The 13,863-nt window shown below is 40.0% G+C and overlaps 2 protein-coding genes across 5 annotated transcripts in view; one reads left to right on the forward strand and one right to left on the reverse strand.

Moving 5' to 3' along the window:
• The window catches only part of LOC133653149 (trichohyalin-like), a 24,451-nt gene extending 22,375 nt beyond the window's left edge, over nucleotides 1-2,076 (reverse strand). For all 4 annotated transcript variants that reach the window (XM_062052178.1, XM_062052176.1, XM_062052177.1 and 1 more), the window contains exon 1: nucleotides 1,959-2,076. The gene's annotated coding sequence lies outside the window, so the exon portion shown is untranslated. The remainder of the gene's footprint in view (nucleotides 1-1,958) is intronic.
• A 2,679-nt stretch (nucleotides 2,077-4,755) lies between these two features.
• Nucleotides 4,756-13,594, forward strand: LOC133653150 (ATP synthase F(0) complex subunit B1, mitochondrial-like). The gene is made up of 7 exons (XM_062052179.1): nucleotides 4,756-4,888; nucleotides 7,618-7,654; nucleotides 7,746-7,891; nucleotides 10,401-10,564; nucleotides 10,639-10,764; nucleotides 11,543-11,722; nucleotides 13,344-13,594. The coding sequence occupies exons 1-7, from the start codon at nucleotides 4,861-4,863 to the stop codon at nucleotides 13,419-13,421; spliced, it is 759 nt and encodes a 252-aa protein (XP_061908163.1). The 5' UTR covers nucleotides 4,756-4,860; the 3' UTR covers nucleotides 13,422-13,594.
• Nucleotides 13,595-13,863: the final 269 nt, after the last annotated feature.

The following is a 13,863-nucleotide window of genomic DNA, read 5'->3' on the forward strand; positions in this document are numbered from 1 at the left end:
ACTCAATGCATTCAACTGAGGGATGCACTACTGTCACGAGTGGTGGAAAAGTTGTCACGGCGCATGTGCAATCCCGCATGTCATCTGCTGCAAACACCTCTGCTAGAAGCGTGTCGGGACATGCCCCACACGCCTGCAGAGTTGCAGGCAATCACCAATCAGCGCACCTGGGTCTGATGAGGGCAGACAGCATAAAGACCAGCGGACCCGAAGATCCAGTACCGGAACATAGTCCACTCCTCGTAGTAAGCATCCCGTCTCTGGCTTCCCTCCGCGTACTTGCTCTCTCTGTGCTTTCCCTGTGCCTGTGTCTTATGTCCTCTGTGTTCCCCACAGTGTACCCTCTGTTTCTCGTGATCGAGCTGTGTGCCTCGACTTGCCACTGGATTCTGGACTGCCTCCCTCGATCCTCGACTCCTGCTTGGACACGGACCTCGTTACCTCCCTCCAGCCCCCGACCTATCGCTTGCCCACGGACTGCCTTCTCTCCTTGGCCCTTTGGTCTGACGAAGGATTCATCCAACACGCACTTACAACAAACTCTGGTAAAATTCTACATTAATAATTCTACACATCGTCCTGCACCATTGACGTTTAGTAGCATACACATCCCAACACATCATCAGCATCAGTTTCAATAAACCTATTGAACTGATCCCTGCCGTTGTGTCGTCTCCTTCCCCCGTCGTACGTACCAAAAGTATTACAACAGAGTGCCTATGCTCGACCTCAAATGGGGGTACGCGTACCCTTGGGGGTACTTGAAGGTACAGTATGCCAAGGGGTACGTGAGATTTTTTAAAAATATTCTAAAAATAGGAACAATTTAAAAATCCTTTATAAATATATTTATTGAATAATACTTCAACAAAATATGAATGTAAGTTCATAAACTGAACATCAAATCAAGTAGGCTATTCCATTCAGTACAATGCAACAATGCAACAATGCAATATTCAGTGTTGACAGCTAGATTTTTTGTGGACATGTTCCATAAATATTGATCTTAAGTTGATGATTACTTCTATGTGTAGAAATCTTTATTTATAATTGAATCACTTGTTTATTTTTCAACAAGTTTTTAGTTATTTGTATATCTTTTTTTCCAAATAGTTCAAGAAAGACCATTACAAATGAGCAATATTTTGCACTGTTATACAATTGAATAAATCAGAAACTGATGACATAGTGCTGTATTTTACTTCTTTATCTCTTTTTTTCAACCAAAAATGCTTTGTTCTGATTAGGGGGTACTTGAATTAAAAAAATGTTCACAGGGGGTACATCACCGAAAAAAGGTTGAGAACCACTGCTCTAGTGGGGACTGGCGGCCCAACAATGTTTAAGAAACACTGTTATAGTGGACAAAGCATACTATTATTGGTCTTATAATATTTTAACCTTTATCACAGCTTGTTACTCTTCTTTGTGCTTTTGTTAATTGTACAGAAAGTGCCACGGGTAAATCAAATCAAGCTGTGGACAATAAACGGCCCCCAGCCTGCACGTTGCACACCCCTGATTAGTGCATTAGCTGCCATACATGCATGCATTCATGATGAGTTATGCTTTGGATCATGACAAACTTTTCCTTCTCCATTATTTTCTCTTTCCTTACACTAAGATAGAACTTGGCTTTGGTTTAATCTTTACTCGAACCACCTGGTTTAGCTCCAGGTGACACTGGTTGACGTACTATTGCCATCTTTTGCATGAAAAGTGTTAATATTTGAAGTTTTTTTTAAAAGGAAATATCTGTAAGTGCAGATGTTATGCATTGGCACACAATTACCTCTAGTTTGTATTGAATTGAGTAAATTCACCAAATGTAGAGTAGATGTTTTTCACTAGATATGACAATTGTTGGAGTGTATCTCCGTTCTCTTGCTGGATTTTGAATGAAACATGCAAGAAAAGACAAACATGTGTTAGGAGGCTGAAATCAGAAGGTCACATACCGCACCATCCTCTCATCCAAACTGAACGTGTCCTTGTGTGCCCATTTAAATATCATCCGTGTTTTCTTCGAAATGTACTCCCGCTTAAGTTTAGCTTGTCTGTCTTCCACGCTCTTTCTGTTGAGCATAAGTTTGCAGGAAGTGAAGGACCACGTCACTTGTTCCTCTATCTCAGCAGCCACTCATGCCTAAAATGATACCATACACGGGTGGGCCCAAAGATTACAAACAGAACATTACAGTACCCCCTACATGCTGCCTACATAGAACACACCACGTTTTGATCCTAATAACATTTACTGATAATATAAATGGCTGGAAAACATCAATAACTTCATGAATTAGTTTTTTCATTTCTAACTTAGGTTGTTGATTTTTGTGTTAATCCTCCTAAAGCATCCATAATAATCTAAAATCCCCCTTTGTGTTCTTTAGAGGATTGGAGAAGTTTTAATTAATTAGGAGGGTGTACTTTGCTGTGCTGTAAAACCGCCTCATACTGAGAGCTGTGTCTAATATTTTAGAATATAACAGAATATTATTAATGGCGTAGTGGGTAGAGCGGCCGTGCCAGAAACCTGAGGGTTGCAGGTTCGCTCCCCGCCTCTTACCATCCAAAAATCGCTGCCGTTGTGTCCTTGGGCAGGACACTTCACCCTTGCCCCCGGTGCCGCTCACACCGGTGAATGAATGATGAATGAATGAGTTGTAAAAATGAATGATGGGTTCTCACTCTGTGAAGCGCTTTGAGTGCCTAGAAAAGCGCTATATAAATCTAATCCATTATATTATTATTATTATTATTATTAATGTATTTTCCTGAAAAATGGGGAAATTAAAATGTCTCTGTTTAAAAAAGCATGATACGGAAAATGAGCAGCAGCAGTGTACCTGGTTACTGTACACAAATAATAAATACTATACTGTATATGCCAGTGTACAGCAACTTCACAGATAGAAAATAGTAGGGTAATTGGGTGTATCCCACAATGGGGGAATTATGTTGTTGCATTGCAGGTTTTAAGACTTAGACAGACTTTGATGATCCACAAGGGAAATTGTTCCACACAGTAGCTCAGTTACAAAGGATGGAAAGGATAAGGATGGAAAGGATAAAGCACACAAGTGCACAAAAAGAGGGCGAAAACAAAAGGTATAAAGTAGACAAAAAATGTACCATAGTACAGTTTTACATACAGTAGCAGAAGTAAAATGTGATGAAAAACAAAATAAATACAAAATATATACTACATATTGCGCACTAATATGTATGGATAAAAGATTAAAAAAAAAAAAAAAAGTATATATGTATGTATATATATACATGTGTGTATATATATATATACATATATATGTGTGTGAGAGAGAGAGAGAGTGTGTGTGTGTGTTCTTGTATTTATACTCTTCTTGAAACACCGACAAGGACAAGTAGTTTCCATATGAGGACCGGTGAACAAGTTAGGACATAAATCATGGTCCCAATATGGAAAACCATTGCATCTAATAGAGAATGTCTCATTTGCACCCCTGGTGGTAAAATCTATCAAAATTAGGGTGGTCCCATAAAAGGAGGGATTTTTCAAATTGACTGTGTGTTGGTTTTAAAAGTGCTCCCCTTCTGGTCAACATATGAAATAACAAGTGTGTGTAAAAATTAGTAGTGCTCCCCCTCTGGCCAACATATGTAATAATAAGTGTGTGTAAGAAATTGAAGTGCAAAAATAAATAAATAAAATAAAATAAATATGTATGTACTGTAATAACTTGAAGTAAATAATAAATATTAAAAACCAATTACTAAAAAAAAATAAAAATAAAAAAATTACTGAAAGCTTACCTTTTTTATATTTGCATAGTATGTATATATTGGAGTTTGTATGTTCTCCCTGTGACTGCGTAGGTTCCCTCCGGGTACTCCGGCTTCCTCCCACCTCCAAAAAAAACATGCACCTGGGGATAGGTTGATTGGCAACACTAAATTTGTGTGAATGTGAGTGTGAATGTTGTCTGTCTATCTGTGTTGGCCCTGCGATGAGGTGGCGACTTGTCCACGGTGTACCCTGCCTTCCGCCCGAATGCAGCTGAGATAGGCTCCGGCAATCCTCGCGACCCCAAAAGGGACAAGCGGTAGAAAATGGATGAATGGATGGGCATATATTATCCCATCCATCCCATCCATTTTCTACCGCTTATTCCCTTCGGGGTCGCGGGGGGTGCTGGAGCCTATCTCAGCTACAATCGGGCGGAAGGCGGGGTACACCCTGGACAAGTCGCCACCTCATCCCAGGGCCAACACAGATAGACAGACAACATTCACACTCACATCCACACACTAGGGCCATTAATGTTGTAAATACAAATGTTTATATATCTAGAAAGAGGCATTTTTTGGAGGTGTCAAGAAGGTAAAAAATACAAGAATGTGTGTGCGTGCGTGTTTGTGCGTATAGTTGTGATTGAATACACCCTCTTTACTCTTTACTCTTACATGAGATGTCCCAAACATGAAAAAAATGATTCGATATGATGCAGTGCAATTCTTCACCAAAATTTTAAAATAAATACATTTTATTTTTAAATAAAGTGTCCTTACTTCACTGCTGTTTCAATTCAAATCTTGTTAAATCTACTATTATTTGACACATCAGACATATTTTGTGTTGTATTTATTTAAACATACTGTAAATATATAAATAAAAGACACCCGTTGTGATGGTTGAACCGTATCCTTGTGAGCAGCACCATCTAGCGGTCGTTTTATTTACCAACTCCAAGGTTGTACACGATCTCGCGAGGTTTCGCTGCAACCTCTCGTTTGTCCGCCATCCTTGCGGCTCTTTGCAGAAGGGCACGAAGAAGACCGAACCAAGGTGCAAACAAGCTGGCCCTTCATTCTTCCAACATGCTGTCCAGGCTCGTTATACTTTCAGGTATGAACATCTGTCGTGTTTGATGAGGTTTATAAAGTTCCATTTGACCGTGACATGACTAAAGACAAGCAAATGTTGGGGTTGTGAAGCTTGAAGGGTAAAGTGAAGGCCGCACAATGAATGAGTGGCTAGGTCAAGATAATCATGGCTAACCAGAATAAATGTTTCGCCAAAATGCGTTTTTGTTATTGTTATTATTGCTAGTTTGTCATATTTTACAGCATTTATCTTACTTTGTGTCTTAGCAAGTGCTACATGATCAATGTGGACTGACCAGCCATGTTAGCATGCGAGCTAGCAGCTCCACACTGTTTTTTGGATGTCACCTTTTTGACAGTTAGTTTAGAGCTACTTCGTGCACTTAAGCTATTAAAACACAACAAACTATTATTGGTCAATAAATGCAATGGTGTGCTTTTTACTGTCAGCTTTGCAATAAATATGACTTTGAGCAGTGTTTACTTGAACAAACTCATCTGATGTGTCTAAATGTGTCCATCTTAATTAATTTTTGATTAAAATGTAACTATCACTTTAGGGCAGGGGTGTCAAACTCAAATGCAGAGTGGGCAAAATTTAAAACTGAACAAAGCCACGGGCCAAGGTTGAACAAATTAACCTTTTAATAGGGACCCAAACAAGTTTTGCATTGAATATTGAACAAGCAAGGCTTATATAACTTTATAGTGACATGCAGAATCCAGTTTCAAATAATAATAATAATAATAATAATAATTAAAAAATATCAATGGCATATCAAATACAATTTAAATAAAAATTGAATGCCTCATTTCCATTTGCAGCCTTCTGAGGTAAATATCAACATTAACTTTTTCCACAGGCTAATAAATTTGAAAATAAAATAACAATGAATAAACCAACCATTTAGGACTTTAAACTGCTCAGTTTGCAACACACTGATCTAATCTGATGTGCCCAAGCCAGATACCTGGCATCTTTTCTTGGGTGCTAGTTCATTAATGTCGGGGCCCAGGCGCGCAGTCCACCCGGACCACAGTCTTTGGGGGCGTGCCTTAAAGGCATTGCCTTTAACGTCCTCTACGAGCTGTCGTCACGTCCGCTTTTCATCCATTCTAACAACGTGCCGGCCCAGTCACAAGATATGTGCGTTTTCTGTACGCACACACACGTGAATGCAACGCATACTTGATCAACAGCGATACAGGTTACACTGAGTGTTGCCGTATAAACAACTTTAACACTGTTAGAAATATACGCCACACTGTGAATGCACACCAAACAAGAATGACAAACACATTTCGGGAGAACATCCGCACCGTAACACAACATAAACACAACAGAACAAATACCCAGAAAACCTTGCAGCCCTAACTCTTCCAGGCTGCAATATACACCCCCCGCCCCACACACACACACTTTGTAGCGTCCCGGAAGAGTTAGTGCTGCAAAAGATTCTGGGTATTTGTTTATGTTGTGTTACGGTGCGGATGTTCTCCCGAAATGTGTTTGTCATTCTTGTTTGGTGTGGGTTCACAGTGTGGCGTATATTTCTAACAGTGTTAAAGTTGTTTATACGGCTACCCTCAGTGTAACCTGTATCGCTGTTGATCAAGTATGCGTTGCATTCACTTGTGTGTGCGTGCAGAAGGCAGCACTCGTTGGACTTGATGAAAAGCGGACGTGACGATTTTCGGGAGGGGCACGGAAATTTGGGAGTCTCCCGGGAGGGTTGGCAAGTATGAGAATTAGCGGTGAATGCTGTGTTACCGCGGCACCGCCGCTGTATATAATCGGCAGGCCAGCTCTAGTGTTAATTTGATATCGCCTCAAGGGCCAAGTGAAATTACATGGCGGGCCAATTTTGACACCCATGCTTTAGGGGGTCATTGAGTGAACAAAAACAAACAAAATTGACCCAAAAATAAAATGAACTCCTAAATGTGGGAGTATGTAAACATCTTTAAAAAAACAACAACTGTGTTCAATTTGAAGTAAGTCCCAAAAATTTGAAGTTCAACCGCGGAGGCATTGTGGAGATATTTATAAAATCTTGCCTTCCTTCCTACTTCCGCCAAACGAGCTGTTTGGAATTTTCACAACTTGTACAACGGTGAGGAAAAACATAACTGAATTATCCATAAATGGTATAAATACCAAGAGTGCCTTGTGCGCTTCCGGCATTGTCACCTGCACTGTTGTCAATAAGCTCCTTCTTTTTCCCTATCCTTTTGTTGTGGGGCAGACTGCATGCATATTTTGCTTTTGCCATTTCTAATACAAATTAGTGTATAGTTGGAACTTATTATATCTGTCAGTAGTCTTGCCATGGAAGCGTTAAAAACCACAACAAAGGAGAAGCGGAGTCAAAGTGGGGGCAAGTAAATGCGTAAAACAGCACATTCTTAAGAGACGGTCAGAAAACAGCTTAAACGCTCTGTAAAATATAATCCATGCAAACTTTTGACCAAAGAACCACCATTACATGTTGTGTAGACAACAGGGAAGTGTTTTGAAAGTAGAAAAACATCATGATATGACCCCTTTAAAATTAGCATCATAACTATTGATAATGTATATAGGTACAGTTTAGTGTTCATACTTGTATCTTTGTCATCAGACCAAAGTTGGCGCGTTCAAATTGTCTTTAAAGTAAACACATGAAAAATATTTTATATTTGGATTAATATGGTTTTAATGTAATAATATACCAACAATTTCATGTCCATGTTTTCTTGTCCTGTTTGCAGCTAATTCTCTGAAAAGCAGTGGCCACCTTGGAGCTGGGTATGTAGTTTTAATACTTTTTTAAAATCCACTCTTGATTGTTGATGTTGTAGAAGTGACCACTGATATTATTTTTTCCATATTTATGTAGGCTGGTCCAGGCATCTCGCTCCCTTCACACATCGTCCCAGAGTCTGGCCCCATTGCCACCCCTTCCAGAAACGGGAGGCAAAGTCCGTCATGGCTTCTTCCCGGAGGAGCTTTTCCAGCTCCTGTACCCTAAAACTGGTGTAACAGGTCAGTTGTCATAAGCCAGAAGCATTATTTACTTTTCAGCAAATGTGCTGTCGGTCAGACACGCACAATCAGTTGGCTTTTGTAAAATTAAAACATCCCAAAAAATTACTGTCAGAGGCACACCATAATCCATCATCTGATTGATCCAAAAAGGTGCATTTATAGTGGAATTAATTTCCATAAGAGATAATGAAAACAGAAATAATCCGTTCCAGATTTCAACTGTTCAAAAAAACAAACTCTGATTACTGTTCCAATACAATAGTAAAAGTAAGCAAACCCCTTTAAATAATAGCAATCACAAACAATTAAGATGTGGGTTTGGCTTTTGTTGCTATATGTTCAATTTCTGGTTTTCAGGTCATCGTGGTGTTCTTTGCCATCACTGGTTCCCCTTAGCATGGCATCACAAAAAAGGCAAATCAAAATCAAAACACTCCTGAAGTTCATTCTTATAAATAAAGTTGATTTGAGAAGCTCACGGCAGGGTTTCCCCTACTGTAATTGATCGTGGCACCCTGCCACGGCAAAATAAAAGCCGCCACTCCCTAAAAATTAGGGTTTTTTTAATTGTGAAAACAAATTTAAGTAATATAGGAATGGATACATACAGCCTACTTGTGCACTATGGACCCAAAGAGGGACGAGCGGTGGAGAATAGATGGATGTATGACTAGTGATGCACCAAAAATTTGGCCACCGAAAAGAATTTGATTTACATCTAATCCCTTCAGCATTGCCGAAACAGGATGTTGTGATGACGTAACCAAGATGCATGGGATTGTCTGCGGCAGAAGCAGGATGTGTGCAACGTAGACACACTTCATTATATTTGAGATATACTCGCGGACAGCGTTCTACGGACATGGAGTGACAGAAATAGAGTATCCAAGCACGAGTGTAGTCTCCCAAAACACTAGAAAAAGATTATTTGGATGGCGTGGCTCTGATGGTAGAGCGGCTGTGCCAGCAACTTGATGGTTCCAAGTTCAATTCCCGCGTCCGCCATTCTAATCACTGTCACTGTTTCCTTAGGCTGTGGGTGGCACTTTACCCACCTGCTCCCAGTGCCACCCACACTAGTTTAAATGTAGCTTAAAGATGTACACTACCGTTCAAAAGTTTGGGGTCACATTGAAATGTCCTTATTTTTGAAGGCAAAGCACTGTACTTTTCAATGAAGATAACTTTAAACTAGTCTTAACTTTAAAGAAATACACTCTATACATTGCTAATGTGGTAAATGACTATTCTAGCTGCAAATGTCTGGTTTTTGGTGCAATATCTACAGAGGGGTATAGAGGCCCATTTCCAGCAACTATCACTCCAGTGTTCTAATGGTACAATGTGTTTGCTCATTGGCTCAGAAGGCTAATTGATGATTAGAAAACCCTTGTGCAATCATGTTCACACATCTGAAAACAGTTTAGCTCGTTACAGAAGCTACAAAACTGACCTTCCTTTGAGCAGATTGAGTTTCTGGAGCATCACATTTGTGGGGTCAATTAAACGCTCAAAATGGCCAGAAAAAGAGAACTTTCATCTGAAACTCGACAGTCTATTCTTGTTCTTAGAAATGAAGGCTATTCCACAAAATTGTTTGGGTGACCTCAAACTTTTGAACAATAGTGTAGATAATGGGTTTCACTATGTAAAGCTCTTTGAATCGCAAGAGAAAAAGCGCTATATAAATATAATTCACTCCGTAGATTTGTTACAAGTCAATTATAATAAAGAAAAATTCACTAAAAAGATTGGAGAAGTCTCTAGAAACTTGAAAAATCCTCAACAAAGTGCATTGTACAATAAGTGAAGTGAAGTGAATTATATTTATATAGCGCTTTTCTCTAGTGACTCAAAGCGCTTTACATAGTGAAACCCAATATCTAAGTTACATTCAAACCAGTGTGGGTGGCACTGTGAGCAGGTGGGTAAAGTGTCTTGCCCAAGGACACAACAGCAGTGACTAGGATGGCGGAAGCGGGGATCGAACCTGGAACCCTCAAATTGCTGACACGACCGCTCTATCAACCGAGCTATACCGCCTATAAGCATCAACAATTGAAAAATAAAGCAAAATTATGTTGTGTTAATACTAAGTAATAAAACAGATTTGTTTCTAAATGTGTAACATTTCTAAGCTTTTTTAAAGGAAATAAATGCTTATTACCTATTCTGTGTTATGTATCTTATGTTGCACGATTGCACCAAGAAAAATTCCTAGTTTGTGAACCCGTTCTCAAACAATGGCAATACAAACTATTCTCGTTCTGATTCTGATCAACGCTGATTATGCAAATGGAATGGTTACATCATATTGACCATGCCCCCACCAGGCCATAGCCACACCCCTATTGCCACAGATATACTGGCAATCTGAGGATACATACCTTCATGGAGCAACTTTTTCTCGAAAAAAGAAATGTGTAACTTCAGGGTCAGTCAAATGTCGAAGGTCCATTGTGCTTGACCATTAAAAGTGACCATGAAGGAACTCCCTGTCATCTAGGACCCTACATGCTGGGTACTGGTCTGCTGACCTACTTGCTTTCCAAGGAAATTTACGTCATCAACCACGAGACTTTTATCGCCATCTCCGTCCTCTCTATCATTGTGTATGGTGTCAAGAAATTCGGCCCGAGCGTGGCAGCGTTTGCTGACAAAATCGCCGAGGTAGGTTGACGTCATTCTGAATGTGTTGAAAGTACCAGCTTGCGCTCACAAAACTGTCCCATGTTTTTCTGCAGGAAAAAGTTGCTAAGGCTCAGGAGGTGAAGGACCAGGCCATCACCGTTCTAACTCAGGCTATTGAGGGTGAAAAGAAGGAGCAATGGCGAGTAGCGGGACGCTCAATGCTGTTTGACGCTAAGAGGGTAAGGTCTTCTCTGTTCTGACCTTTTTGCGGGGGTTAAATTCTGAGACCATGCGTCAAAAGTGAAAAAGTGGAAGTAATAGATAAAAAGGTCTATTGTTGACATTAATTAAAGCATGGATTAGCCCTCTTGCTAACTTGTTGATTTTCTTCCTTAATGTAGATCAACATTTGCAATAAATGTTACTTATTAGACAACCCATCTTACAATGACGTCATGTTACGTCATACATGTATGCCATGTTACGTTATGAGTTTTATGCTTTACTCGCACATATAAATTACCGACTTGGTGTAACCCAGGTATGTTCTGTAAAGAAAAAGTACAACTGAGCCGGTTTCACCAAAAATACAAATTATTGGTTGACCTCTGCTGGCCACAAGATGAAATTGCATAATAAGAGTCAGTAATTAAGTTCAAGTTAAAGTACCAATGATTGTCACACACATACACACACTGGGTGTGGCGAAATTATTCCCATCACCCTTGATCACCCTTTGGGAGGTGAGGGGAGCAGTGGGCAGCAGCTGTGGCCCAGGGAACCATTTTTGATGGTTTAACCCCCAATTCCAAGCCTTGATGCTGAGTGCCAAGCAGGGAGGTAATGGGTCCCATTTTTATAGTCTTTGGTATGACTCGGCTGGGGTTTGAACTCACAACCTACCGATCTCAGGGCGGACACTCTAACTACTAGGCCACTGAGTAGGCTACTGCAATAATAATTACATCTTAATTACAGTTATAACCATCACTTATGCCGGTTTATTGTTCTTCTCAGAACAATGTGGCCAGGATTCTGGAGACTAACTACAGAGAGAGATTGCACACGGTGACCAATGATGTGAAGCGGCGCCTGGATTACCAAATCGCCCTGCAGGACCTGCAGCGCCGCATGGCCCAGGAGCACATGGTCAACTGGGTGGAGAAGAGTGTCGTAGGCAGCATCACCCCTCAGCAGGTAGGGGACTTCTCACTACAGGTTGTTTCAACTTCAGCGGTTAATACATTTCAACAGATAGAAAACATAATTGCAACTTAATTTACAGATGACAAAAATAAAGCAGACCTACACTTTGGAATGCAATGCAAATTTGATATATTTTCCCACTTTGTTGAATATCAAACAAAGACATGTTCATTTTTAACAAAAATGTTTTAGCTGTATATATGTATATACAGTGCACACATGCATACACAGACCTAAGTCCATATGACCAAACTTAAGAGAGATAGTGAATACTGATGTTTGAATCAGCGAAACACCTTTTGCTAATATCTTGTAAATGAGCATCTAAAATAACTGCTTAGGCAGACAATTTGTTCTTAAAAATGTTGCTGCATCAAGTGTTTTGATTAAGTTTTCTCACTCACACAGAAACACCTGCTCAGCTATTTTGGTAAATGGGAAGTTTTTGACACTAAACAAATTAAATCCATAAAGATATGCTGACTATATAATAGATTTAGTAGGTGGGTAAAGGCAGTCTTTTTCGTTCACACATCTTGGTGGTGTGCAGAGCGACTGCTGTAGTGATCGCTCTGTTCATTGTGCTTCTTTCTCGTCATACATGGTATCATTTTACATACATTGTGTAAATGCTTCCACCACAGTGAGATGCATTTTAACCGGTGTTTGTTGTTTGTTGTAGTCTTGCTCGGATCATAGAATTGCATTTTTCGCACTCGACTGGAGGTTTCGGTTTCGGATGCTGGAATAAGTTTGTGCTGCTACCTTTTTTTTAACAAACTTTGCACCGTTCAGTCATTTGTTCCAAGCCTGTTGCCGCAAAACCAAAGTGCAGACAACACTTTTGTCTCGCTCTCGTTGGCATTAGCCATGTTTTTCATTTCTGCTAAGGAAGTGAGGGTGTGGGCGAGGGCTAGGAAAGTTCATGGGGGCAGAAAGTATGCCAAAGCATGAGGAGAACTTTTTTTTTTTTTTTTATCGTCTGCAACAAAAAACTGTAATTTATGGATAAAATCAATATATCGCCCAGGCCTTTTACAAAAGCAGATTACTGGTACCTCTTTTTTTTGTTTTTTGGCTGACAAGCGGCTAGCAGCTAATTAAATGTGTGCCTCCATTCCTAGTGCGAAGCCAACCCCACTCCATTCCTAGTGCGAAGCCAACCCCATAGCTAATAATAATCACCTCCACTGCGGAAAATAAACTGCATTTCTTAGTATCTTACATAGTGTTATCACTGGAGGATGAGGCCAAACATGCTACACACTGAGAGCAAGCCAGGAGCAAGCATGCTAATAGCTAAGCTAACCGTTCAGCTAGTTTAAAACGAGACTAAAAAATATGTACTTCAAGAAGTCTAGATAGAACCAGGTTGCAGCAGAAAGTAACCATCTATTAATAAGTAGATTAATAAGCGCTACAGAGAGGATAATATAACAACTGTTGGTGTGTCAGCATTGTAACAGTTAGTACACATTTTGAAAAGTAGGCCAGATCGATCCACAGTCTGGTGGTGTCAATATCAGTAGTATCAGTATATGATCGATACTGGAGTAATTACATCAATCTTCTTCATTCCGAGAGCTTAATTTGTATTTGTTGTTGTTTTCAGGAGAAGGAGAGCATTGCCAAGTGCATCACAGACCTGAAAGCTCTGGCTAAGGCCACACAGGCCAAAGCTACAGTCTAAACTGTCCAATCTTCTACAAACTCTTTGTTCCAAGATGAGACGGGCACTTTGTCTTTACAGCTCCAACTCTGCCCCTTGTGGTCAGTCTCTCACTCTTGTGGGTGTGTACAGTCCTTCCACATCAGCTGATAGTCAAATAAAATAATTCCTATTCAACATCAAATTTCTGGCTGCTCTTTATTTTCACTGTTGTTCTCTTGCATATATAAGCTGTGACTTGAATATGACTCATACTTAGGTTTTACTATTTTTATGTCTACAATTACACACATTAATAAATACTTGCCCAATGCAAGTTTTTTTTTCTCAAAGCGTCTCCACCTTTGAACTTGTGCCCACCTTTGGACTCATCATAAACATTAAATCTAACGCCCTTGCAACAACACCTGTAATACCAGCCCACCTGTATGACACAGGCCCAGCCTGGCGATCTTTGATCCCT

Source organism: Entelurus aequoreus, linkage group LG07, assembly GCF_033978785.1.
Source record: "Entelurus aequoreus isolate RoL-2023_Sb linkage group LG07, RoL_Eaeq_v1.1, whole genome shotgun sequence".
In the NCBI taxonomy this organism is placed as follows: domain Eukaryota; kingdom Metazoa; phylum Chordata; class Actinopteri; order Syngnathiformes; family Syngnathidae; genus Entelurus; species Entelurus aequoreus.